Source organism: Strigops habroptila, chromosome 6, assembly GCF_004027225.2.
Source record: "Strigops habroptila isolate Jane chromosome 6, bStrHab1.2.pri, whole genome shotgun sequence".
Taxonomy (NCBI): domain Eukaryota; kingdom Metazoa; phylum Chordata; class Aves; order Psittaciformes; family Psittacidae; genus Strigops; species Strigops habroptila.
Window position 1 is genome coordinate 38,399,661 of NC_044282.2, and position 27,715 is coordinate 38,427,375.

General features: G+C 43.8%; 1 protein-coding gene across 1 annotated transcript in view; it reads right to left on the bottom strand.

The window, feature by feature from the left end:
- The window catches only part of LRRC1 (leucine rich repeat containing 1), a 72,367-nt gene extending 49,327 nt beyond the window's left edge, over window positions 1-23,040 (bottom strand). Inside the window, exons 1-2 of the mRNA XM_030490135.1 lie at window positions 22,489-23,040; window positions 6,360-6,477 (exon numbers count right to left, since the gene is read on the bottom strand). Of these exons, the coding sequence (XP_030345995.1) occupies window positions 6,360-6,477; window positions 22,489-22,809 (439 nt within the window). The 5' untranslated portion in view covers window positions 22,810-23,040. The remainder of the gene's footprint in view (window positions 1-6,359; window positions 6,478-22,488) is intronic.
- Between the last annotated feature and the right edge of the window lie 4,675 nt (window positions 23,041-27,715).

Sequence of the window (27,715 nt, forward strand, 5' to 3'; positions counted from 1 at the left end):
TTGGGTGGGGGAGAGAAAAGGGGAACACTTACCCACTTTATGGGCAGAAGGGAGGTAATCCTACAGTATGGATGGCAGATATGTCTTTGAGAGCAGATAGCTGAATTAAAAAGGGAAAGCACTGGTGTGCATGCACTGATACAAACAAATATGCTGAAGCCTCAGAGAGCAAAGCAAAGTTTACACACCACTCTTCAGTGGCATAGACTGATGCTCTGCAGGTCAGCTGCCACGTGCTCACCCAGTCTTCTAAGGAAGCTTTAAATGACCTGTTGAGTAAAACATACCTATCACACAACACACAATGAATGTGGTGTCCTGAAAATGACTAAGATCTCTAAAAGAGGCTTTTAATTAGGTTGCAAAGCAGCTAAAAAGAATAAATACTTCAAATAAAAAGCAGTAATATCAAACCACCTGCCACTGAAAGTAGAACAGTTAAATACCTTTGCTATTGATTTCTCAAAGTACCCTGATAACTGAAGTAAAAACAAAACAAAGGTTTCTAAATCTGCAACAATAATCAGTTTTGGAAGCAATGAAAAGGTAAAAATAAGGTTCATGGAGCCTTTGGGACACTGGCCTCCAGCTGCCAATGTTTGACCTCCAAAATCTTGGACACGCTGAGACCGTCAGCCTTGCATAGCAGCAGCCCTCTCCTTACACTACAATGTTGTGACTATTGAGATGCTTCTGAGGAAACATCTCTACCACCAGGGTAATCCCGAAGTGTCATATTTTATCTTTTCTGAAATCTGTAATTATTTTCACATAAATAACAACATATAGCAATAGCATTTGCCATAACATGGCAACTGTGTTGAGAGAGGATTTTGGAATGAGAATATCCTGATGCCACGAGACTTGTATCACAAGACTGTACTATCAATACAGTCATAAACTCAGTTTAACCAGAACCTATAGAAATGAGTAGCAACTAATATATTATGTAGCCAGAATCCAATCTCTACAGTAGGTATGAAACTGTACACATTAAACAGGATTATTCTTTGATATCAAAATAAAGAACCACATTGAGATTTTGGTATCAAGCATCAAGCAGAGTCAAATATGGCTTAAGATCTGCCCACACACAGATTTCCTCAGTAGATGCCACAGCAAACCCATCACTCCTCAGCCCAAAGTGACAGATATCAGCTCTGCTGAGAAGAGAGTCAGCAACAGAGCCAGCATAACCCAACTATGAAGATTATCAAAATTCCTTTAATTCTCCCATTACACACACACATGCACCTTTTCCACTGCTTTGAGACTCAGGACTTGGATACCACAGCAAACCGCAAGGATGCAGAGCACTTCCATGGAGGAAGAGCTGATTTGAACCCCCTTACCTGCTGCTAGCTAGAAAGCCCTTACAGACAGTGTAAATCAGCCAGTACACAGCAACTATGCCTACAACAATGCTGGAGAGGGACTTTTTACAAGGGCATGTACTAATAGGACAAGGGGGAATGGCTTTAAGCTGAAAGAAGATAGATTCAGATTAGATAGTAAGAAGAAATTCTTCACTGTGAGGGTGGTGAGGCACTGGAACAGCTTGCCCAGAGAAGCTGTGGGTGCCCCATCCCTGGCAGTGTTCAAGGCCAGGTTGGACAGGGTTTTGAGCAACCTGGTCAAGTGGAAGGTGTCCCTGCCCACGGCAAGGTATTGGAACTAGATGATCTTTAAGGTCCCTTCCAACCCAAATCATTCTGTGATTTTATGATGCTATAGGCTTGCATGACCAAGTCCTCAGTAGGCATGTTCAATGGAAGCAAGAAGAGTAGCAGCAAGACTAGCAGCAGAGAAGCCTACCAGGCTTTTATCACAGAGAGACAACAACATGCAGGCAGACACACATGGAATGAGTGCAAGAGGCTCATCTCCTACATAACCAAAGGGGTTAGTCTTCATCCGAGAAGGGGCTGGGCAGTTGGACAGTTCAAATGGCACTTCTTCAGCTGAGAAAGGTAGGAAAGCCATCCCAGTGCCTAACACCCAGCAGCCACTCTCCACTGTGAAAACTCAGAGTAATTTTCTTCTTCTCCTAAAAGAGCTGAACGAAAACAAGCTGCTGACAATCTGTCAAAGGCTGGAAAACGTATAGGACATTAAAAAAAATAAATCCAGACTTCCACACAACACCTGTTAAGGGAAAGCATGTGTGGGGTAGCAACTTCTTCCAAATAAAAATACTACAATTGACACCTTCGGGTCATGGTAAGAAGCATGCAATATTGTGACAAAAACATATCAGTGGAACATGGAGGATTTAATATTTGTCAAAGGCAAACAAAAACCCCTCTTGGAAAAGGGGGATACTAAAAAGGAATGCATCACATCTGCAAGAACACAGCACACATACATAGCATACATAATCCCAAATATCAGCATGCATTAAATTAACTACAGAAACTTTATCCATTACCCCTCCTGTCTGGAAGAAGCTACAGAACAAGAAAAGCCATTAACATTTTAATGAATCTGGGATGGCAGGGCTCTAAGCTCTAAGAATTCAGCCTCCAGGGCTTGCACAGAAGAAAAGAGGGAGTCAGTGGAGGAAACTCTGCAGGATGAGCAGCATGGATAGCAGCCTGCTACAATTCCCAGGGATCTCAAACAAGCTGCACACACTCTGGGAGAAAGGAAAACTTAATAAAGTGGCAGCAGAGGTGCAAGGGAAAAACTGCAGACGTTTGAGCATGTCTTACTTCCTTTGGAGATCACACTTCTTTTCTGAATCACAGCGTCTTTTGAGATTTGCCCCAGAGAGTGCCCAAGTGCTGTGGGAAAACAAGTAGCTCAGAGGTGCTTCTGATTGTGCCTCTAGCAGAATCTCTCGTCTACCACACAGAGCAAAGACTTGTGCTGAAACTCAATGCAAAGCACAGGAGCCCTACCCAAACTTCAAGGACATCAAGCAAGGATGTTCCAGCAACCCAGTGTCCTTGCAGAATTAATCAGTGATGTGAGAATCCAGGAACAGATTTACCCAAGCCTGGGGACTCTGAGGCAACAGTAGTTTCAGACAGACAGCAGCTGAGCATCTATCTCAGAAGAAGTTATAGGGAATAGCTGAAGTCTCAGACATGCTTTTCCAGCAGCTCAAAAGCTCAGGCTTTCGCTGTTGATTTCACTGTTGAAATCCTACGAGTGTGTTTTCTTTAGCCTCAGAACTAGCATCACATCAACTTTTTCAACAACCTAAGACCAAGGGGTAGAGATAAACTGCATTACCAAATAACCTTCAAAGTGTTCAGCATCACTATACTGTTTTCACAGCAGAGCCTCCCTGCCCTCTGATATTCCTATTCTTGATTTATCCAGTCAACCTGTGTTCAAGTAACAGCCTCAGCCAGACTAGAAAAGCACAGTGGGGATGCCTCCTAGGAAATCTACATGAACACATGGCCTTGCAAAAGAATAATAGCATCAACATGCAAATAATCCAGGAAGAATTTAAGATTATATGGCTCCCAGCCTTCACCAAATCCTTCTCCCTCTGCACCACTTAGGCTTCTACCTTACTCTCCCCAGACTTCCCTCATGTACACCTGAAATCACAGGAGCATCCAGTTTATATCTATCTGCTGAAGATTTTTGAGTTTTACTTGGAAGGATTTTTGTAGTTCTAGATTCATTCATGAACCAAGAACTGCTTAAAGGATTAACCATGGAGCACATTTTTAATGTATGCTAGCATGTCTCAGGCTTTTTAAAACAGTTGGGAATTTAAGAAAGCCACACGTAAGAGTTTCCCTGTTCACCTCTTCTGAGTGACTATGAACCAGGGCTACTTATGCAGTGTGTAACACCACACTTCACAGGCATCCAGATCCACCTCTGAAGAGTCAGGAGGGATCCTGCTTGGGAGGGGGATCGATCCCACCTCCAGATGCAACACCTCACCACTGCACAGAACATAGCTGGCCACTGCAGCCTCAAAGTGCACCCATGTCCAGCTATACGACATACCCACCACCTCATGGAGCATCAAAGATCAGACACTGACCAAAGGATTATAAAGTAAGAGAAAAGAAGACATGGTACCATTTTACTGTGAGGGAAATGGAAGTACTTTGTTTCCCTTTTCTTCTCCTCCTGTGATGGAAGGTTAAAATATCAAGGGCTACTCCTGTACACAGAACATTAAATGAATTTGTATTTGCGTTTTTAAGCTCTTGAGGAAACAGAATGGCCAGAACTGAAAGCAATTAGTGCACCGAAGCAGACAGCTAAAACAACAAAAAACACAGAACAATGATCTCTTATTTCCCAAGTTCAGATGTCACCATCATACTTTCCTATTCATGCAGCATACTGCATTTTGAAAAGCTGAGCTGTTTTTCTCTGCCTGAAAGGAATACAAAGAGTTCCTATTTTTTTGCTAAAAGTACTGTGATAGTTAGAACAACAAAAACTGTTGGAGTGCAAACCACCGAAAAGGAGAAACCTTTGGCAGGTTGAGAATCTGACATATTAGAAGGCGGGCTCAAAATACAAAGCTAAGAAATGAAAATACTGTAAATCTTCAGAACCTTATGCGAGAATTCCCCCTGCAGCATCCCAGATGGCGTGTGTTTTGCTTTTTAATTTGAAGAGCTGTGAGACGACCATAACATGATCAAACAGCAGAAAGCAACATCAGTCATCTTCCACCATGGCCCTCCTACATCACCTCGCATGATGTGGTTTTCACTTGAAGAGTCAAGCCATGCAGTAACTGTGACATGATTAAGCAGAGGGAAGAAGTATCAGTCGCCTTCTGCAATGAACCACAGAGAAGAGAAAGTAATGCAAAAAAATGGGTGATGAGCACTGAACCTTGGATACAGGAAAGCAACTGCTCCTTGCCACCTGCATTAGTCCAACCTGTCACTTGAGAAAACACTTCCCTGAGCAGTAACTTCTAATGACACACATGCATCTACCCAGCCATAAATGTTCACACCACCTGTTCTTGTTACAGTTGAGCTCCCAAGCCAACTTCCAAGTCAGGCTGATGAGAGAGAGTTCACATGGCTCTGATCCACCAGCTCTTTTGCAGCTAGTTTTTCATTTGCAAAGAGAATTACTAAGCCGACAGTGTTTCCTTTTGTATAAGGTCTGTCACAGACAGCACCCAACTCAGCCAAACTCAGTAGCCAAAATACTGCGTCAGTTAATGCTCATGTATTTCTAAAATGTTTTAACTAATGTGTTTCTTCTGTCTCTCGGATATTTTTTTCCCAGCTTTCTTCTCTTACAAGAGAATTTTGAAAATGTGCATAGAATTATATGGATCACAAATTTTCAGCAACTGCCTGGAGACTAATTATGCTTCAATAATTATATTATCAGATTGAGATGGCATTAAAAGCACCAAACAAATAAAGGAAAGATACAAATTTTCAGATAGCTACAGGAAGGTGAAATCGCCACTGGATATTCTTCAGTGGCAAGGGGTCAGTGTGAAGTTAAACCATAAAGAAAAAAAGACTCCCGTTTACACTATTTCTTCTTCAGTTGGATATTCAGTTACATCCCTCATTTATTTACAAGGTTACACAACCTTGCTCTCTCCTGCCCCATCCATCACACCTCAGAGAGCATTTTGTGTATATCCACTGCATATAAGGAGGCAAAAATAGCTGACAGTTGCTCTAATTTGATAACATAGATTCACTGTTTCTAGATCACTGGGTCATAACACGGCTTAAAGGTGACCCACCAGCTCCTGAACTTCTGGCAGGGCTGGAAAGTTCACCAGACCAGGAAAAAGAAAGGGAAAATAAATAATAATAAAATTTCACTCCATCACAGCTCAGGACAATATAAGCAGCAAACATTACACCCAAACAATAAACCCATGCGGTTTCCAGCATTGCATTTTAAAAGAGTTTCTCTGTTCTGAATTTCTCCATAGGTGACAGAGTGATTCTTCTTCCAGAAGTACAAGTAGGAATACCAGCATTCCGCCTTTTGCTAATCACAAGTAAAGAGGAGAGCGGAGATAAAGAACTGGACTTCTAACCCATAGAATTTCAGCATTTCAGAGAGCTTGGGCAAAGAAATCAACACTGTGACAGGTACACATAAAAATAGGATGTAAAGCATTCTTTTAATTGGAAAATAAAGCAGGCTCTCAGAAAGGCAGAACTACAGTCAAGCATCATTTTAATACTGTATTTCCACCAGTAGCTCTCCTCTGCTCTTTCCCTCCTCCCCAACTAGAACCGCAGTCAAACCCATGTATTATGCAAAAAAGTATCTGCAGGACACAGATAGCAACTTCAGAGACAGAAAAACCCTACTAACCCAGTTTTATAGACCATGTCATAGGACAGAATAGAATCAAACAAATTAACACTGGAGCTTACCATTTCGAGACAAATCAAGTTCCACCAGCTGCATGAAATTTGCTATTTCTGGAGGGAGCCGCTGGATTTCGTTATCACTAAGTCCAAGTTTCCGTAACTTCACAAGTTGGAAGAAAGGCTGAAAGAAAGAAAGAAAAAATATTCATGTCAGAAAATACTCACCTAACTCACATATAAGTGTGATAAGCAGTAACTGGAAGCTGGTTTCAAAATCTGAGATCAAGTTATTGCATAAATCAGTTATGCAGACCTCTTTCTGACCTGCATTAGAACAAACGTGTTAATTTTTACGTGCAGACTATAATCTGTGTTTTACCTAAAATGAAAATCTATTTAAAAAAAAAAAAAAATCTGTAAAGCTCACTATCAACAATCACAGCAGACACACACTACCGAAATCCAGAATGCCTGCTTCAAAATCATTAATGGGGCGAGGTTACCCAGCAGGGTAATTAAAAGCATCCTAATTACACACTGGAGCTCATTAAGAAGTTAATACAGAGGTGCACTTCTAAAAGACGATCCAGAAAAACCAGAGAGGGGCTGCCAAGGTCTTCTTCATTGGCAAGTACCGTAACCAACTAGGTTACGGAGCCAGCTTCCCTCGGGAAGACTTTCTTTCTAGCTTTATACACCCTGCACTCCGCGGCCCAGTTTCAGAAGGACTAATGAAAGTTGGGCGGATATGTACAATTCCAGGTGTTCCCAGCTTGAGCAGGGACCCAACCCAGCCCTATCTCTATGGTGGGGACATGGAAACACAAGGCAGACAGGGGCTCAGAGCATCTGGCAACCCCAAGACAAAACAACCATCAAAGGAGACAGGCCAAGTCAGGCCAACCCCAGATGCTGGAAGCAGCTGGTGATCAAAAGACAAAATGGTCATTAAAAACCAAGTGAGATGTAGACATCCCTAGGAAAGTTGGAGAGCTCTTACCTCAGCTTTCCTCCCTTCCAGGCAGGCCTTTAAATGAGAGTGACTGCAAGTGGTGAGGATGTGTGCAATATTAGATGATTTTATATGCACATCATCTTGGCCATAACTGACTGGACTCCTAAAATTTCAAGCAAGTTTTGTTCCCCCAGATGCATTTTTGTCCAGCAATCAGAACCTCTGCATCTTACCCACTCACTGCATATGTGTATGCCTGCATTCTCATGGGTTTTGCCCTTAACGGTAAGTTTGGGATAGCAGCTTACATTTAATCATAGAATCATAGAATCATAGAATAGTAAGGGTTGGAAAGGACCTTAAGGAAGTAAGGGTTGGAAAGGACCTTTAACTAGTTCCAACCCCCCTGCAATGGGCAGGGACACCTTGCCCTAAACCACGTGGTCCAAGGCTCTGTCGAACCTGGCCTTGAACACCGCCAGGGATGAAGCATCCACAACCTCCCTGGGCAACCCATTCCAGTGCCTCACCACCCTCACTGTAAAGAATTTCTTCCTTATATCTAATCTAAACTTCCCCTGTTTAAGTTTGAACCCATTACCCCTTGTCCTACCACTATAGTCCCTAAGGAAGAATCCCTCCCCAGCATCCTTATAGACCCCCTTCAGATACTGGAAGGCTCCTATGAGGTCTCCATGCAGCCTTCTCTTCTCCAGGCTGAACAGCCCCAACTCCCTCAGCCTGTCTTCATATGGGAGATGCTCCAGCCCTCTTATCATCCTCGTGGCCCTCCTCTGGACTTGCTCCAACAGCTCCATGTCCTTTTTATGTTGAGGACACCAGAACTGTACACAGTACTCCAAGTGAGGTCTCACAAGAGCAGAGTAGAGGGGCAGGATCACCTCCTCCAACCTGCTGGTTACACTTCTTTTGATGCAGCCTAGGATACGGTTGGCTTTCTGGGCTGCAAGCGCACCCTGCCAGCTCATGTTAAGCTTCTTGTCAACCAACACCCCCAAGTCCTTTTCTGCAGGGCTGCTCTGAATCTCTTCTCTGCCCAGCCTGTAGCAGTGCCTGGGATTGCCCCGACCCAGGTGTAGGACCTTACACTTGGCTTAGTTAAACTTCATAAGGTTGGCATCGGCCCACCTCACAAGCGTGTCAAGGTCCCTCTGGATGGCATCCCTTCCCTCCAGCGTATCAACCGAACCACACAGCTTGGTGTTCTTGGCAAACTTGCTGAGGGCGCACTCAATCCCACTGTCCATGTCGCTGACAAAGATGTTGAACAGGACCGGTCCCAATACCAATCCCTGAGGGACACCACTCGTTACAGGTTTCCAACTGGACATCGAGCCATTTACCACAACTCTTTGCGTGCGGCCATCGAGCCAGTTTTTTATCCACCGAGTGGTCCATCTATCAAATTGATGTCTCTCCAATTTAGAGACAAGGATGTCATGCGGGGCAGTGTCGAACGCTTTGCACAAGTCGAGGTAGATGACGTCAACAAGATGACGTAATCATCTGCAATCCTTTATTGGAAATTAGCACCTTTTTTAATTATTATTATTTTATTTAGGTGCTGAAGCATGTGCTCAGAATGTCACTAAATTCTGTTTTAGATTGACACAACAAGGGGCAGTATGACAGGCACCTTGCTAGAACACAAGGTAAAAGCAGTCTTATGAATCTATTATGACACAACTTTTCAATCTTAGTTTGATGTCTTATACCCAAGATCATAAATCAGGTTTTAAGTGCAAGGTTTTGCAACCTCAGCATCAATCTTTCAATATATACTGTGGTTCTTTGTCACAGAAAAATAAAACACAACTGAAATTAATGTGTTTTCCCTCAAAAACATGGGTTCTTTTTAGGAAATAAAAAGGATAAAGCTTTAAAAAAATTTATAAACACTCAGCAGTCAGAAGATGCACCAGATCTGAATGTGAACATTTCAAGGCATTTTTTGAGTCAGAATGGCACTCTCCCCCGAGTATAAAAGGCCTTCGATAAGAGAGTTGAAATTGTAAGAGGAAATTAAAAACCTTTACAATTCCACATTTCTAGCTCCCTAAAAACAATTAATTAATTACTTATTACAATTAAAATAGCCACAAATGGTTTTTTATCCTTCTTTGTCCTCACAAGATCCATAACTGCATTTTCCTATCATTAACATTTTTTATCTTCTAAAACAAATGCATTCCTTTTAATAAATATTTATTAATATGACTAAACCAAGAATCCATCAGAAGCTTAGAAAAGCACTTAAAAACACTTTTGTGAAAACACAGAGATTCCAATCTTTCCTAACACCATCCAAAATAAATACTTGCCAAAAAGTGTTCCTCAGCCAGTGTGTAGCTGCTAAACTATGACAATTATAAATATTGATGTTCTACTACAAATCTTCTCATAAGCAACAGTCGTCCTTGCCCGAGATGCTCTACAACAGCAAGTGAGAAAAGACGGAAGTAACATAGTTAAAAGGCAGAAGGAACATCAAAAAGCTATCAAGAGCTGGACATCCCTAGGAAGGCTTGAGGGCCCTCACCCCACCACATGTCAGTACTGTGTATATTTATTAAATGTGCAGAGCACATGTGTGCAACAAACAAAATTACACAATATTTAAATAAATTCCTGTTTCTTTAACTGACTACTTAAAAGAAAATGAACTGGGAGCTCTCTTTCTAGTTTGCATAACAATTTTTAATGAATGACACAATTTTCTAGACAAAATCAGAAACTGCAATTACATGAATGGCATTTCTTTGAACTTCTTGGGTTTTTTTTTCCTTTAAACTACATGACTCGATCACTCTTGCATGTTTAATATATCCTACAGCCATTTCAGCAACTATTCTTCCTTCGTCCAACACACATAGTACTCTAAAGCACTACTGGAGAGGTGAGCACCTCCTTTTTGTGCCATATTTGTTTTACCTGGTCAAAAAGACCACAGGGAAGAAAGAGAATTAAGAGCTTACTGAATAGAGTTCAAAAAATTTAAACATATATATGTGTATTTATAAATATCTGTAATTTCTTAAATGTATCCCAACCAAAAGCATGTTTCTAATTTGATGTATCAGACACAGTCAGACTTTCTTTGAAAAGATCTAAGAGGAATCAAAGTGCAATGGGGTTGTTGGCCAGAGCAGCACATCCACCCAGCATGCTGTAATAGCAGGTTTTGATTGGAGACCCGACATCTCTACAAGTATCTTGGCAACACTTTTAATGCTGCTTAGTTTAGCCAGCCTAATTAATACTGCTTCAATGAGACAAATAATTCCATGAGCATTAGCACTAAAGCAGCCTACAACTTTCTATTTAGCGGCAATTCCCAACCCTCAATTGAAGCTTTTCTTCCTATCAAAGAATTTACAGAGGTTTCTCTTCTATTGATTTTCTAAGAACTCGCATATTGAATAGAGCCCTTGTCACACTGGAAAGCTAACCAAGCCTCTCTTCTCCACCCAGCCACATATTTTGACAAAAAACTTCATTCTGACAAAATTGGGTCGATGTCAGCCAACGGAAGAAAAAAAAATGAGAGATAAGTGCGTGTCTCACTGGAAAGTATAAACAGACAGTGAGATCCCACGGGCCTCATTTTCATCCTTTATTTTTTTTAAAGGATACCACTACAACTGGTACTCAGTTCTAAAAATGTTAATAGAATTAAGCCAAACTTGTAGGATTGATAAAAATCAGTACTTTCTAGTGCAAAAGTGACCAAAACAACACATCTCTGGCTTGCTTTCAATGGTTCAGTCCTGCAATGAAAAACATTCATGCCTGAGAATCTTGCCTGAATGTTTCAACATTTTCCCTGATGGTGGAAAAAAAGAAAAAAAAAAAAAAAAAGAAACAAAACAAAAAGAAAAAAAAGGAAATAGATTAAAACAATAGGCAATTGACATAAAAAATATAGGTGGGCACCAAGACCTACTTGGGGCTAATGCTATTTAAGGGGAGGAGACACATCTCATTGCTAAAGCCTTTCCAGTGCTAGAGACACGTCACACTCCAAACCCATTTGGCACAGGTAGTATAACCAAATGCTTGCTATGTTAAGCAAAATGTTTCCATAAAAAGGCTACTACTAGCAGCAAAGAGAATTAAAATTAGAACCTTTACAAAATCCACTGCCTAGTTTTCAAGATGGGCCAGCATGAGCAGCAGAAATTAGAACAAGAGGGAGAGGAGGAAGAGAACTGCAAATTAACTCCAGTTTCAGGGTTATATTCACAAAGGACAGAAAGATTTTTTTTTTTTTTTTTTTTTTGTGCAGGCACTGGAGCTGTTCCTGACAAGCTTAAAAGTGAGTACTTACTCTTATGTCAAGTTTCCCTTAGACACCAATATAGATTTTCAAACGCATGCGGCCTCAGCTTTTGAGGCTTCTTCAGGAAATTACAGTACTATATTCAAACAGGAATTAGGTAAACTACCAAGACACGGTATATTAGGTCCTGTTTCTTAAGTACCATTTATATTCACTTCAACCATTTTCCAAACCTGTAACTTGCCAACTAAAAGATATCAGTGCTTTAGAATTAAAAAGTGACACATTGTAATTTAAACGTAGTTTAACCCCTAATTGCATCCCTGCTTCAAATCTTTCTTCAGGCTCCATTTTCTTCTTCTATGTTATGAACAAAAATCAGTGGGGAAGCCTTTACTTTTTCCCTTCCATTCACCAGCTACGTGCCCTCCTTCAGTCACCGGATAAGGGAAATTGCCATCAATCCTTCCCCCACCCTTTTTACACTGCTTCAGAAAGTCCTCAGAAATAAAGGCCTTTCTTCAGGCAAACACAAGCAGAAGCTGATTGTGGTAAGCAAAGCAGTGAACAAGATAAGACATCTGATCTGTGAAATAACCTCGCAGCATGGCTGACACAATGCTTTGCAAGTTCCCAACAAGGTCCCCAGTTGCTTGCTTTTGGCCCATGCAAGTTATTTTTTGTGCCTGCACCATTGCATGGCTTCAGCAAGAGAGCAGGGGAAGCCCAACCTTTCTTTAGGCAAACACACTGCTTGGTGGCCAGGAAACTACAAGGAGAGCAAGGATTAAATCACATAAAGCACAAGCAGCTCTGAATTCAAGTGTTCTGCTTCCTGGGGATGTGTTTAATAGCCATCCCTGGCACAGGCATACATTCCCCTGTCATTCAGAAGGGCAAAGGCCAAGAGGGAAGGGCAAGCTTTTCCTCATTCCTTCCCCATCCCACTTTTGTAGAAGTCATCAATGGTCAGCTCTTTGAAAGACCATCCATAGGGAACACTCAGCACTAAGGTCTGCAAGAGGATAGGACACTCTATGACCTATGCTAACCAACTGGTGGGATTTCAGATATTGCTTCTACTCCAAAGTCAGCCAGGGGACATACCAGTCTGGAGGTGACAAGAACCACATCCATGCTTACAATCAACGCACCCTTCATTCAAATCTAAAGGCACCCCAGTCAAAAGCCACAACTTGTAAACAAAAACCTCTTTCTAGGGTACAATTCTGTATATTGTTGTCTTAAAATCCATCCCAGAGACTCCTGCTACTAGCAGCAGTGGGAGCACTGAGGAAAACCAGCCAGAGGACAGAAAACAGATGCATTCCCCTAGAAGCTCATCCCAACTAGTTGCACAATGTGATGCTGAGGAAGGTGGATTCTACGCCGGATTAATGAAGTGTGTAATGAGCTCCCAGCAGACTCCAGTGAAGTTTAGTATGGGTGTTATCAGCCTGGCATCTCCCACAAAGCCTGCAATCAACATCCCTCAAGTCACTTCACCTGCATTCAACTGTGAGCAGGGACACCTGGTGAGGGCATCAGGGCTTCACAAATATGGATCCCACGTCACCCTTTGGGCCAAACATACTTTAATTTTCAAATAAGGTACTGAGTGAGCTACTGAAATGGTTGCTGAGGGCAGGGACTAATTCACAGTGCAGCACAGCAGAGTCCTTGTGCAGTTGATGACCCAGTACCAAAGTGTTACTGGAAGCAGCTGATGGATTTCTCTCAAGCCACGAGAAGATGGAGCAGCAGCTGGTGATGGACCACAGTACGCAGACTTCTGCCCACTTGCTAGTTCACAAGCCAGCAAACGGCCACACAGGTGATGTATCCATTCTGTCATGTTTCATTCTAACACGTTTCATGGAAAAAACAGAACTGCTACAGATTTTTGGCATGGTGAAATATTGTTTCACATGCCCAAAACAATGTTTGTAGAATATGTTCAAGCTGTACTTTGGTCTTGCAGCATCCTAGCACCAACTTTGTCACCATGAATATTAATGGATGGCAGTATAGGGGAAAGATATTCAAGCAGGAATTCATACAAAATATTAATAAAATCATAGAATGGTTTGGGTTGGAAAGGACCTTAAGATAATCTTATTCCAACCCCCTGCCACGGACAGGGACACCTTCCACTAGACCAGGTTGCTTGAGGCCTCGTCCAGCCTGGCCCTGAACACTGCCGGGGATGGCGCATCCGCAACTTCTATGGGCAATCTAGAATCCAGTGTCTCACTACCCTCACAGTGAGGTATTTATTCCTTATATCTAACCTAAATCCCTCCTGTTTAAGTTTGAACCCAATTAGATAAAAATACTAGATTTCATAAGAGAAAGTATTCATGAAAGATCACAGGGGCAGGTACCCTAAACAGAACCAGATGTTGCAACTGCTATCTGCTTTAAAGCCCAATATGAAGGATCAGCCAGGCAGGAGGACTGGTAAAGGGTCTACAGGAGACAGCAAAAATGACAACAAATGCCTCACCAAAGCTGGCATTCAGCATCTACCTGCTACTTTGCTGGCCCCTGTTTTCAAAGCACCTGCCATTTTTTGATCTACAGTCAATGATGGGCCAGATGCAGGTCCTAGTCTTGGTCATTACCATCCATTTAAAAAACAAAGAAGCGACTATCCACTCTCAAAAACCAATACACTGCAGCACTGAATCAAAATGATGCTCTACCAATGATGCATTGAATAGGTTGCCTCATACTGTTTCCTGGCAGGCCAGGATTTACTTTCTCTTTTATGTCAATTAAGCAGAGGTAACCAAGGTTAAAGAGCACTTGATGCCATAACCGCTAAGAGTACAGCACTGGGAGGGACAAGCTCTGCCTTTGAGAGAGAACAGAAAACATCTGCTACAACAAAATATGGATTCATTGCAGCTAAATGCATTTGCCGTTTGGAGAAACAAACAAACAAAAAAACCCCACAAAAAAAAACCAAAAAACACATTTAATCTCACTAATGAATTAGTAGCATGCATTTTTCCAGTATACAAGATTGTTGGCAGGAGGTAACATCTTTTTTTAGACCAACTGATATAATTAGAAAAATAACTCTATGTATAATCATAAAATTTCTTTTAGAGCTACAGATGTGTAATCTCTGCCCACAAACCTTGTCTTATCTGTGTACATCACACAGAGAGATGGAGATGCAACCAATTCACTACAACAATACACCCCTTTAAAGTATTGAAACATAACCACCTAATTACCTTCTTCCAGCTGAGGTCAAAAACCAGTAGAACTCAGCTGTTATCACAGAAAATCTGCCATTAGAAAACATTTGAAAGCAAGCAGGCTTCACAACCCTTTGAACAATCTCAGGGACATTTACAGGCAAGCCAGACTTTGTAGGGGACACCACACTAAGTTCTCTCTCCGCTTCCATCAGACTGTGGTCTTTCAAATTTGATGTCAAAAGGCATACTATTTTCTTCAAGTCTTAAGCAATACAACAGAGAAATCTAGAAGCTAGCAGAAAAACTAATAAATAATAAACTTATTTGGAGCCTTCAACAGTCTTCTGTGTTTAGGGGAATGTTAATATAAGGATCCAATGTTGCTTCTCTACAAACCAGTATTTATTTTAATAATTCAAGCTTGTGTTGCACACTAGTACTAATTGCTATGCTCACAGAAGGATTTACAAAAGGTAAGTATTCTTAAGACACTGAAGTTGTAAAGCTGCAGGTGTTAGAAACTATTTTACACAGCATTTGTCATACTGAAAAAAAACCAAAACCTTAAACTTTCAGTAAAACTACTTTTACTGTGTGCATACAGTTTACTTCAGTTCCACACAGTGGCATAGTTCTCTCTGATATTAACTGAAAGTACATGTTTGCTCAAATCATATAGTAGTATTTCATCAAGTATTTACAGCAAGATGTGCAAAAACATCACGACACTATCAATGTTAAAAATAAAATGCAATTGAACATTTGAGGATGAATAAACAGTGAAAAGCATGACAATTCTATTTGCATCATTAAAAACATCAGAACTAAAGACAGGTAAAATCCTTGATATGCCCCCTATAGAATCACAGAACAGTTGAGGTTGGAAGGAACCTCTGGAAATCATCTACTCCATCCAAACCCCCTGGTCATAGCACAAGTCACCTAGAAGAGGTCACCTGGCACCATGTCCAGTCAGGTTTTGAGCATCAACTTGCCTCCTTGATCACCTGTGTTAGGAAGTCATCAATGCACTACAGAAAACTCCTGGTTTGCTTATGCCCTGCTGTGTTGTCCTTCTAGCGAGCGTCAGGGTGGTTCAGGACCCACATGAAGACCTGGGCCTATGAACATGAGGCTTCTTCCAGTTATCTACAGAAGGCATTGTCTACTAGTTCTTCCTGATCAGGCAGTCTACAGCAGACACTCAAAACAATGTCACCCACTAATCCCAACCTGCTCTCAACCTGCCCATCATCCATCCCAAGGCAAAGCTTCACACATCCCTGCTGCTTTCTCACATGAAGGGAAACTCCCCATCCTCACCTTCCTGGCCTGTCCGTAAAGAACCTGTATTCACCCACGACAGCACTCCAGTCACATGAGATATCCCACCATGTCTCTGTGACCCCAATGAGATCTATACACTTTAAAAAAATGAAATAAAGCTTCTAGATGTTTACATCTGAAGAAGGGATGGTTACAACCTGTAAGCATGAATTTAAAGAGGGGTACAGTGTGATAAAAATCTCTTTCCACAGTAGATTACTGGCCATTGACCAAGCAAGCATCTTTCAGGCTTTAGGTTGCATAATGGGAGAAACTATGGTAGAACAGTGAAATTTAGTCTAAAATGTTTGTTTTGGTTTTTTTCCTGAGAAAGAGGTGTGGTATGGGAAGAACAGAGGGACTTTTTCTTAAGGAGCTTTCACAAGATTTTGTTATGATAACAGCACCCTGGATTTCAACACCACACATAATAAAGAGATACAGACACTGCTTAAGCCAAATGCCAAGCAGCAGCACACCATCCATTTCTCCAACACAGTAAGTGGGGCAACAGGAGGAGGCCAGGATTTAACCGGGCCTCTCGGGAAAGGGGTCTTGCATCAGCCAGCTCTACAGAGAAGCTTTAGCATGTAACACCAAGAAGAAAATTACAGATGACAGGTACAATCTGTAAACTCAAATACAGAAGTGAAATGATTCAGAGTTGCATCAGATTAGGTTTACAAACCCAGCATAAAAATCACTCCCAAAAGAAGAGTTGAGCAGACTCTTAAACTAAACTAAGGGTACACAGAAAAATTTGATTATTTTTTTTTTTTGTCACTGGAGTTTTCACATAAACAACATCTGCAAAAAGTCTCATGGGAAAGTGGTCTTTATCCTTTGAGTAAAATAACTGAGCAGCAGCAAGAAAAACAGCAGCAAAACAAGAGTTAGATCTACTTCCACCACCCACCAATGCAATGAATACTAGGGATTTAATACAAAAGCCAAAATATAATACTGCATTCAAAGGTTCATAAGATATTTCTGGTTTTTTACCAGTGGAAAAAAAAAAAATTACACTGAGATCCAGTTTTGAACTGCAAATTCCGTGCACAGGGAAATTAAGTTGACAGGGTGTATTGGCCCTTAAATTCTAATGTGCAGGAGTAGGAAACAACATTTCAGCAACTACAGACCGATCTACAGGATTGAAAGCATTTTATTTTTATCTGATGCTTTTCATTAGAGAAGCTATTGAAATGCATCGTGCAGAATGCATTATTTTCTTCTACCAAAGCAATTTGCCAGAAAGCCTACTCTTTGGTGAAGTATAGTTTTTGACACATAGCAAATGAAATACTACACATTACAGCTTGAATTGGAAAAGCCCTCAAGTTTTCACTCTTAAGGAAAATAAAAATGGTCCAGGTTTAGAGAAAAATCCCACAAGCTACATTTTTAAGTCACTCTATGCACACTGGTGACCACATACTATATTTTTTTTCCAATCAAATCAGATACACTAAATATTTAACAGAAGGCACTCAGGATCCAACACAGGAGAATGAATTATTTATGCAAGTTAAGAGCCACACTCTACCACTGGCCCTATACAAAGCCCTTCCTTTTGAAACCAAAGGGCGCAGCTCTTTAATTTGTCTTGTAAAGCAGAAGTAGTGAGAAGCATGCTGACAGCTAGAAATTGCTGCTCTGTGGGAAAACAGCCTCATCTGCCAAGAAAGACTAGAGAGATCTCAATATTGTGGAAAACTACTAGCAGCTTAATAGTAGAGAGCCTGCTCCTCCAGCACATCCCACCAGGCTGGCTTATCCTACAGGAAGGGTAAGACCAGAAAAGGGAACCTGGGAGGCAGCAGAAAGGAATGGAAAAGAGCAGAGTACAAAGAACAGAAAAGGAAAAAAAGGTGTTTGCAAGGGCGGTCAAGAATCCAGCACAGAAGGGACACGAGAAGAAGCAAAGAATCAGAAGCACAGACAGAGCACTCTAAGTCAGAGGAAGTAAGCAAGGTCCTGGGATGTCAGGACAGGGGAGGATGGGAAAGTATGAACACACAGGGCAAATAGTCCAAGACAACACTGGCAACAACAGAGAAAAGTCACTGTCAACATAAGCATAAGTTCTCCATCACGTAATTGGGGAAGGGAGGGAAGAAGGGATACAGGGCTCCAGCAGAGCAGTTAAGGAGACAGGGGGAAAGAATCGGTGTAGTGACATGGGAAACCAAAAGGATCCCTGTGCAGTAGCAAAATGATACAAAAAATTTTCTAAGATACTGTACAAATATAAATTATTAACTTATATTCCTGACAGGTTGAGAGGTATAGCTTAGGGAGGAAAAAAGGCATTTGTAGGGAAAAGGGGGTCAGAGAAATGGACTGTTTTCCAGGTCCATATAGGCATTAATGTATAAGAGAGCAAACAAGGGCAGGAGTGGAAATAATGGGGGCAAAGACATCTCCCTCTGCTTCTTGGACATTTCAGACGTTTTCCAGATGAACCCTTCCTACCCCTCTTCCCTTAGAAAAAAGGTGAATACCATAGCATACTGCCATACTTTTGATCAGCCGACACAACAAAAATAACACCAACAAAGTAATTCTTTCAAAGTAATTGAAGTGTATTTCTTGTTCCTCGGGATACTTCAGGTGACTCTCAGAACATACAACACAGCAATGTTGTTGGTCTTTCTGCTAGTCCTTCGCCATCGAGGTGCTACAGCAATTCTTTAAATTGTCTTCTGTCTTTTGAGGGGATTTCTGTGTGTTTGTTCAGTAACACCCTAACACACACCATGCTCTACTGTCCTCCAGAATAATAGAGGTTTTAAGTATGCTAGCAAAGACTGCGGATTAAACAATGCCTAAGATACTTCTGTACCTCAAAATGGAGGTTTTAGGGTGTATTAGAGTGTATTCATCTACTGGCGTATTGGAGCAAACCTACCAAAGAACACCTTTCATTGCTACTTAACAGAAACAGGAGCATGGAGAAACAGGGAAGAGTTGGGGAAGCGTGTGCGCCCAACACAAAATTCTCCATGTTTCAACTTGAGAGAAAGACAGCAAGTCTATGTATTCCATCATGCCACTTGCTGATATGTATCTGCCTCAGAAAGCTTTAGATTTGAAGGGAAGAAAGAAAATTGTGCAAGTGGAAGGAAAGCAGACGTCTAGAGATAAAAGCATGATCACTGCCTCAGAGTTGCCACATAGCAAAGCTGGGAAAAGAACTAACCTATATCTGCTTGGTCTCAGAGAAGTACTAAAAGACCTTCAGCCAGCTGCAATAGCTCTTTCAGACCGCACATGCCCACACTGGGAAGATGAGGTCCGATCTACCAGCATGTAGAACAAAGAGCAGAGCAGCAGAGTTGGGGTTTTCCTTGTCCATCCAACTACAGCAACTTCTGCTGCACCTCACAGAGTCTTTGGGGTGTTTTTTCACTTTTACAACAAAAATATTCTAAGGAAAATCACAACCATCCCAGTGACACAAACACCTTATCATTGTTACAGGACATATCATGGCATCAGCATAGCCTACAGATGATTCACCAGGAATCGGCACAGAGGACTTCATCAAGTATGGGAAAACATCTAACTAACCAGACACCAAGAGTTAAACAAGTCTCCCAACTTGCTTAGGCCTGAACCAAGCCAATAAACAGTTTGACTTTGTGTTACTGCCTTTACGCACATAGAGAAGAAATTTAATGGAGGTAAGGTAAGACTATAATGCGTTACATTAGATTAAGGGTGTAACGACCACTAAGATCTATGCTGACCTAAACAGTTTGTTAATTATATGCCCTAATGATTTCCCTCATGTTTTCTCTGGAAGAGGTATGCTGTACTCCAGCTTTCTGTACTTTGCATCAACACTACCCTTTTAAATACAAAGGGGAATGAACAGCATATGCTGTAGCTACTTTTCACAGAGAGATCTGCTATGCTCCTGAGCCAGATTCCTATAGTAGAACTTTTAAAACTATTTGCTGGTAGAAATGTCAAACAGGGCTCTTCCCACTCATTTCCACCTTCAACAGATTAGTTTCACATCCAGGACTGCAGCTATATGTACCAGAAAACCCTAAAGTCAACACCTACCTGAGACAATGGCACTATATTCCATTTATCAGAAACCATTAATAAGGAACTGACAAGGAAAGTTCATAGGTCTGTGCAGGAAGCCCTAATAAAAATGCCGTCCTGCATTGCTGACAAGGCACAAAGTACTCAGGACAGATACTACAAGTATGTTTGTGCAGTTGTATTTCATCGGATTCCTCCTAGTCCAGCTAAAAACCCACAAACATATTCCTACAGTATATTTAGGCACTCCTGTAATCTGATCCATGCACATAAGAAAAAAAATCTTCTAAGTTCAACTTCTGCTTGATTCCACTGCAAAATGCCAAGGAGCCTGGGCTGCCTTTTCTTTTTATCCCCTCAGATATTTTTTACATGTATGTGACTTAATATGTAAGCAATGGGAAGAAGCAGTCTTTTTAGCCATCACAGAATAAAAAAAGGCTACTTCATGTATTACAGTTCAAGGAAGAGACAAAACAATGAATAGTTGCACTCTATTTACAGAAATAGATACCATATAATACCATGAACAACAGACATCATCTTTACATTTGTAAATGGCAACCAGCTTGTGGCAGATTTATTATTAAAAAACAAACCCAAACAAACAGAGAGCCATAGGTCTCAACGGGATTTCAGTCACAAGCACATTCAATACCCCTGCAATAAGAAGTGTAAGAGCCTGAAAGACAACACTAAGAAGAAAAGTCTAGTACAAAGAGACTCCTGAGTCGGGTCTGTGACAAAGCCAGCAGAAACTGCTGGAAGTAAAAACAGCACCCACACAGAGGCTGTGTAAACCAGTTTTGCTCTACTTCAGAAGGATAAAGAGCTCAGTCACAAGAAGATGCAAACCTGCACCTAGGTTTTTCAAAAGAAAAAGACAGATTTAATATGTCAGTTCAACTGAACATCTTCACTACTGCCTATAGGAAAACTCCTCCACCATGATCTTTACTGTGAGGGTGGTGAGGCACTGGAATGGGTTGCCCAAGGAAGTGGTGAATGCTCCATCCCTGGCAGTACTCAAGGCCAGGTTGGAGAGAGCCTTGGGTGACATGGTTTAGTGCGAGGTGTCCCTGCCCATGGCAGGGGGGTTGGAACTAGATGATCTTAAGGTCCTTTCCAACCCTAACGATTCTATGATTCTATGATTGCTCTTACTGTGCAGAGTGAAAGCACAGTTTATGTGACTGAACTAAGTAAGACTGTTTAAGTTTGGTATGAACAGACCAACTTTGATTCAGGTGGAAACAAAGGTGCTTTTGAAATTTTTTCTGGCTCGTAAGTTCAGATTCCTGGATTCCAAGTCAGTGAGAAGAGTTCACACACTTTAAAGGTGCAGCTTCCAGATAACACTTCACCTCCAGTGTCAAGCTCTACCAACTACAACTCACAAAGGCTTCTGAGGTGACCAAAGTTTAAAGAGGAAACACTGAAAAATGCCCATGGTTCATCAAGTCAGGAGTCAAGCATGCCTCCCACGCACACTGTATCCATGGAGGCAAGCAGTGCGTCGCTGGAATCGCTGGGATGGAGTTTCTCTAGCAAAGCCAGCAAGTGCCAGCCAGCAAGTCATGCTGGCGGGTACCACCTCCACGTCTCAAAACCACACTGAACTGAAAGTCAATTCTCCTTTGACAGTACAAGCAAAAGAGTACTATGTACAAAAACCCGGCTACATGTTTCATGCAAGAAGCAAAAACACTGACAACTGCGGAGGACTTACACAGAGCAAAAGAAAAAGTTTATTTGTCTCTCGCGTTCTGCATGACAAAGTTTCCAGGAGTGGAAGGCAGAAACAGGAATGCTGTTACCTGCTAGAGGGTTTTGGTTTTCCCATGTGCAGAGCAGATAACATCTATCGAAAGGGGAAAAATGGGAGGGTTTAATACCCTCCAAGGTCTCGCAATTCCAATGACGTGAATGTTAATCACAACATATATTCACATCCCGTGACGCCGGCCCTATCCCCTCTGCCCTCCAAACAGCACTCTTCCTCCGGCCGGACGCGGAGCTCCAGGTTTTGTCCGTGAAAGCCCATTTACCACCAAACTACGGTGAAATGCCAAACGCTAACCCGAGACTCCGACCCCTTTCTTTAACTCCCGGGGTTACTACCGCAGGCGGACGGTCCCAGCCGCCCCGCGCCGCGCGTCCGGGAGCCCCTCAACGCAGCCTCAGGGCGGGCGCGGCTTATCCCACCGGCGCCGGGCCGGGGAGCTCGGTAGGCACCTGTCGGGGCAGCTCACCTGCGCCCCCCGCCCCGGGAGGCGGTGGGGCCGGGCTGGGGCTGGGGCCGGGGCCGGGGCCCGCCCCGCGTCCCCGCTGCCCGCTCACCTTGGGCAGCTCGCGGAGCTGGTTGGCGTCCAGTAGGAGCTCCTCCAGGCTGCGGCTGTAGCGGTAGATCTCCTCGGGCACGGCGGCCAGCGAGCAGTGCCGCTTGTCGATGGACTCCACATGGCGGTTGCACCGCCACAGCGGGATGCAGTGGAACATCGCCCCACCGGGGAAGGGGGGGAGGCCGGGCCGCCGGGGGCCGCGGGGCGGGCGGCACGGCCGCTCTCCGCCGGCCGCTCCTCCCCGCCGGCCGCAGGAGCCGCTGCCCGCTCCGCCGCCGCGCAGCGCGGGTCCCGGCGAGCCGCCGGCGCCAACCCGCATCCAGCGCGCCGCGGGCGGCAGCGGGAAGCGGCCCCGGGTGAGCGCGGCGGCCCCGGGAGAACAATAGGCGGGAGCCGGAGCGCGGCGGGACGAGGGGCGCCCCCCTACTGCTCCTCGGCGGGCCGCTGCCCTGCCCGCAGCCGCATCGCGGGGCGCCAGGCGCAGCGCTGCTGGCGGCCGCCGCGCCTTCCCGCGCCTGACCCGGAACACGGCGTCCGCTCCCCCTCCCTGCCTCTCTCCCCTCCCCTCCTCCCCCGTCCCGGCTGACATCAGCGGGGCCGGGCCCTGCCGCCCCGCCCCGGGCCCGGACCTAGCCCTAGCCCTAGCCCCAGCCCTGGCCCTCCCGGCGAGGCGGCCGGTCACCCGCACCCACACCGGCGCCGCCTCGGGCCGGGCCGGGCGCCCGCGCAACTTCGTGCCACCGGGAAAGGAGCTCCGTGCACGGAGTTTGCCCCGGCTGGAGGGGTACAGCCCTGACCGGAGGCACCGGGCCCCGCTCCGCCACACCGCGCCGAGGGGTCCCCGCAGCTCTCCTCCGGCCGGATTTGCCGTCGCTGCAGGCGGTGGTGCGGGGTCTGCTCTGGGACAGGCGGTGTGAGACGGTCTGAAATGACCGGGGGTGCCATGAAGCGGCTTGGGCCGTTCGTGTCACCAACTTGTAGAACTGCTGCTCCCTACCTGAGATGCTCGCAAACATCACCAAGCGGGAGTGCATGCGGGCTGCACTAACGCGTTCCTTTCAGTTGCTGGAATGCAACTCTAGCTGGAAAATAAAGTAATAAAATGTACGGAATGCTGTCTAGGTACCATGGCCGTGGATGATATTTTCCTCTCAAACTACATTGCTGTGGCATACAAAAAAACAGTACACTCTTCTCAAGGCTTTCTGAAATAAGTTGTTGTTTGTTTTTTCTAAATCCACTTTTAAAAGGGCTGATTGTAAGGTCAGAAGGGTGAGTGAAGGTAAACACACCGGCAGGCAGCCCTCTCTCCGCCTGTGCCTGCCGGCTCCAGGCTCCAGCAGCCCGGCTCCTCGTACCTCTGTGAGCGGGGCAGCGAGCGGAGCCCGGGCGGCAAAACAAGGTCTCAGAGGCGCTCGTCCTTCTGGTTGCATAACAGCAATTTTGTAATCCGCACAGTGACATAAAATACTTCTGAAAGCAGGCACTGAACATCAGAGCTGCTCTCGAAATACTGCTTATTTCTTGCATAATTATGACTGGGTTCAGGTACAGGAATAGGGGAGGGGGGGGATTACTGTAGTCATCTCTGTTCTTCAATCCCTGCGTGGTACTGACAACACTTAATATCTTATACATTTTCAATGTATTTATTGTTATTGTTTCTTAAATCTTGCAAGCTACACTTGTTTAATTTCTGTGGGAATTGCAGTGATCTGACTGGGTTTTGGTTTTAAAAAGGACATTTTAGGGGCTCGTGTACTGTTACTCTTTGCTGACCTATGAAACAAGAAACTTTAAAAATGTTACCATCTTCTTGTAAGTACCAACAGCTTCTTCCTTCAATCAATATATCCAGCAATTACAAAAAAACAGGTGGAACTTCCCGACATGCCTAAATCAAGTATATAAATAAAACTGCTAACCCATAGGGAAAGAACTGTAAATATTGCTGACCTGATAACCACCGAACTGGTTTTCTATAAAAGACACAGAAAATGATCTGACTTCTGACCATGCCATGATTAAAAATGTGTGTTGTACAGAAGTGTCAGCATTCCACCTAGGAGGACCATAACTGGGTTTTCAACATCTTTTTCATCCACTACAAGTATAGGATGCATTTCTGTGACTGGTTGTTTTCATCTTGCACTGGAAGTGAAGATCATTACCCAAGGCAGGGCTTGGAGGTTAGGGTTTTTTAAATATCTACAGTGTTTTGAGGGAAATACTCCCTCAACTCCTGCAGCACCCATGAAGGGAGCGTTCATAGATGTGTTCACGTGTGCTTGGAACTGGATGGGCCTTCCGTGCCCCAGGGCAGGACATTAGGTAAGTCCAAGACAGGAGAAAATGAAACAAATGTGTTGACTGTCGGCACAGAGCTCGGCAAAGGCAGGGATCCAGGCGGCTGCCTGGCAGATCTTAGAAGCGGAGATGTGGAGGACCATCTCCATCACACTAGTGGGTACTAGCCAGTGGCCAGCACTTCTTCCAGCTGCTGGTGAGGCTGGCTCTCTCTGAGGGCAAGCAGAGGGGACAGGTTCAGAAAATCAAGCAGCTCTGACACAAGAAGTCTTGAACCAGGCACAGGAAACACGGTGCTCTCAGCAGAAACTAATAGAGATCTGCTACCAAGATTGCCTTGCCTAAATTCAGTGACCATTGCAGCTCCTCGGTGCCTTTATTCCTAGGAACTCTCTGGAGAAGCAGGACTGCAGGGGAGCCACGCAACAGGGCATGTGCACAAAGGAGGGCTGTGATTGACTGCCTCCAGTGTACATAGGACATGCAGTCCTATATGGGACTACATCATCAGGATGGGGTGGCACCAAAGCATTTGAAATTGAAGAACAATGTGACTTGCTTAATTGCCTAATGGGAGGATGAACAGGTTGACTCCTGAGCTCTAGCTCTTAAGAACAGGCTGTTGAGTGGAACTTCAGGACCTGCTGTGCACATTCTGCTCAGCTGGAAGCATCCACATTGTCCCACAGCTGAGCCTGATGCCATGCAGGAGCTGCAGCGGTGGCCTCTTTGGAGGGATTTCATGCCAACTTGCGGTGCTCTCTGTCCCACTGTCCTCTGTGCTATTCGGGAGAAATGCCCAACATACCCTCCCAACAGAGAGAGTTTCACATCCCAGCATCCCGATCTGACTCAAGGCTTGTAAACAGTTTGAGATTTTCTTGCATGACACAGACACGAAGTTTGACATGAGGTGTCACTTCTGCAGATGCTGTCATGTGTGTCATGATTAGGTCTCACTGTGACTAGTCTAGACAGTAACAGAAAGGTGACAGTGACTATTGGGTGAGTCTGTGAACTTTCACGAAGGATGAGGCAAACTATTTGCATGCTTCTCATGAGTGTCAGGGAGTCCAGGGGACAGAGTGACAGCAAGAGAGCTTAATACTTCTTTATAAGATCTGCCTTCACAAGCTGACACTGGATATAAGGATAAAGAGCCTCTTCCCATCCTTGTGAGATGGACAGATACTGTCACAGGGTCCCTGATAAAATCGTTGGGAAGGTATAGCCTAAAGGCCATGGTACGGAAATAGGCAGCAAGGAGGCCAAAAGGCAAAGCCTTTGTTGAGGAACTAGTATTCTCACAGTAAAAAGCATCATCCTGAGCAAGTAAACCTGTTCAGCTTTGGTCTGTGTAATGAGTTACTAGTCTATATTGTTCTCCTGCACTAAGAAATGGCAGCAATAAAAACCCCTTCCCTAAACTTAGAAGAGACCAACTCTGCATCCTGTGTGGCCAGAAGAGTGACCTCATGCCAGGGCAAGTTTTGGTAGGAGAGGTCTTTGAAAAGGGGTGGAAAAAGAAAACTGAGATACAACAAAGTAACTGGAAGCTATAACCAGGCACACAGGAGAAGGTGTGAGCAAGCAGAGGACAGCAAATTGCCAGGGCTCGGACTAACACATGCCTGACACTTCTCTTATTCGGGGCAACTCTGTCCGCCTGGGGTAGAAGTATTGTCCTCTCTGACAGTAGCAGCCCTGCTGCCTTACACATTTCCATGGTGAGCCAAGGTGTGGCTCACATGCAAAAGGAAATAAGGTCTGATTCTCTCCCAGTTCTGCAGGGGATTACTTCGCTCCAACCTGCCATTTGACAGGTCTGGTTTGCCTTTTTTTTCTTTTTGAGCTTTGTTATTTAGATCTTTCCATTTCTATTTCTCCCTCTTCCCCCCCCCCCCCCCCGTACTTCTAAAAGTATTTCAGTACTTTAGTACTTCTAAAAGTATTTCAGTACTTTAGTACTTTTATATATTGATTGGCTGAATTTTAGTTACTTGAAACAACTTAATATTATGTTTAAGTCTCTCCCAGCAATGCCAGGAATCTTTGAGCTGTATGAAAAAAGTAATGCCACTACGTCTTTTGTGAGAGCAGTGAAGGAGTGTAGGGAGTAGCCTTGTGCTTTTTTCCTGATAGGCTGCTTTCTCTGGGACAAGGTCAGACTTTTACCAACTCTGTTTTGGAGAGGAACAGATGAAGTCTGCTCTCACTGTGATACCACAGTTCCCATTTCTTTCTGCCATTCACACTGTGATCAGGCCACCCACATCAGGTTTTGTGGCAGTCACTGTTGTCCCCATTAAACAGTGTTAAGGTGTATATAAGCAAAGGTTGCACCCCCAGTAATTCACAGCACATACACAGCTGGAGAAGCTCTCCTGCATGGGATTGCCAGCGGGAATGTGTTGCGTGCAGGGGATTGCCCTGATGAACAGGTCAGTGCTTCCAGGGCTCTCTGTTGGGAACGACAGCAAAGGTACCACTTCCAAACACAGTCACATCATAGTTGAAATTTGGGAGACAGGTGGTGACCTAAAAATCAATGTCTTATAGTCTATCGAACCAACAGCCACCCTTCAGTCACTACCAGTCTTGTCTGGCTACATAGCCAAGAATTTCAGTGCTGAAAATCAAGATTTGTCTTTCTAGATACCATCATCTGTGCGATCCTGAACAACAAATGAGCTTTATGTGACTTTTAAGGAATCCAGACAATGAAATGTAAAATACAGATAAGGCAGGGCTGATCTCAGGAGTATTCATGGAAGTTATTGTTTGAAAGAAGCACAAGCAAGGTCACTCTGCAGCTCTCCCTCCTCAGCACAGCTCAGACAGAATTGCTTTCTGGCTTGTCAAAAGGCAATTCAAGCAAACACCACAAAGTTTTAAGTTGAGATTCTTATTAAAAGCCC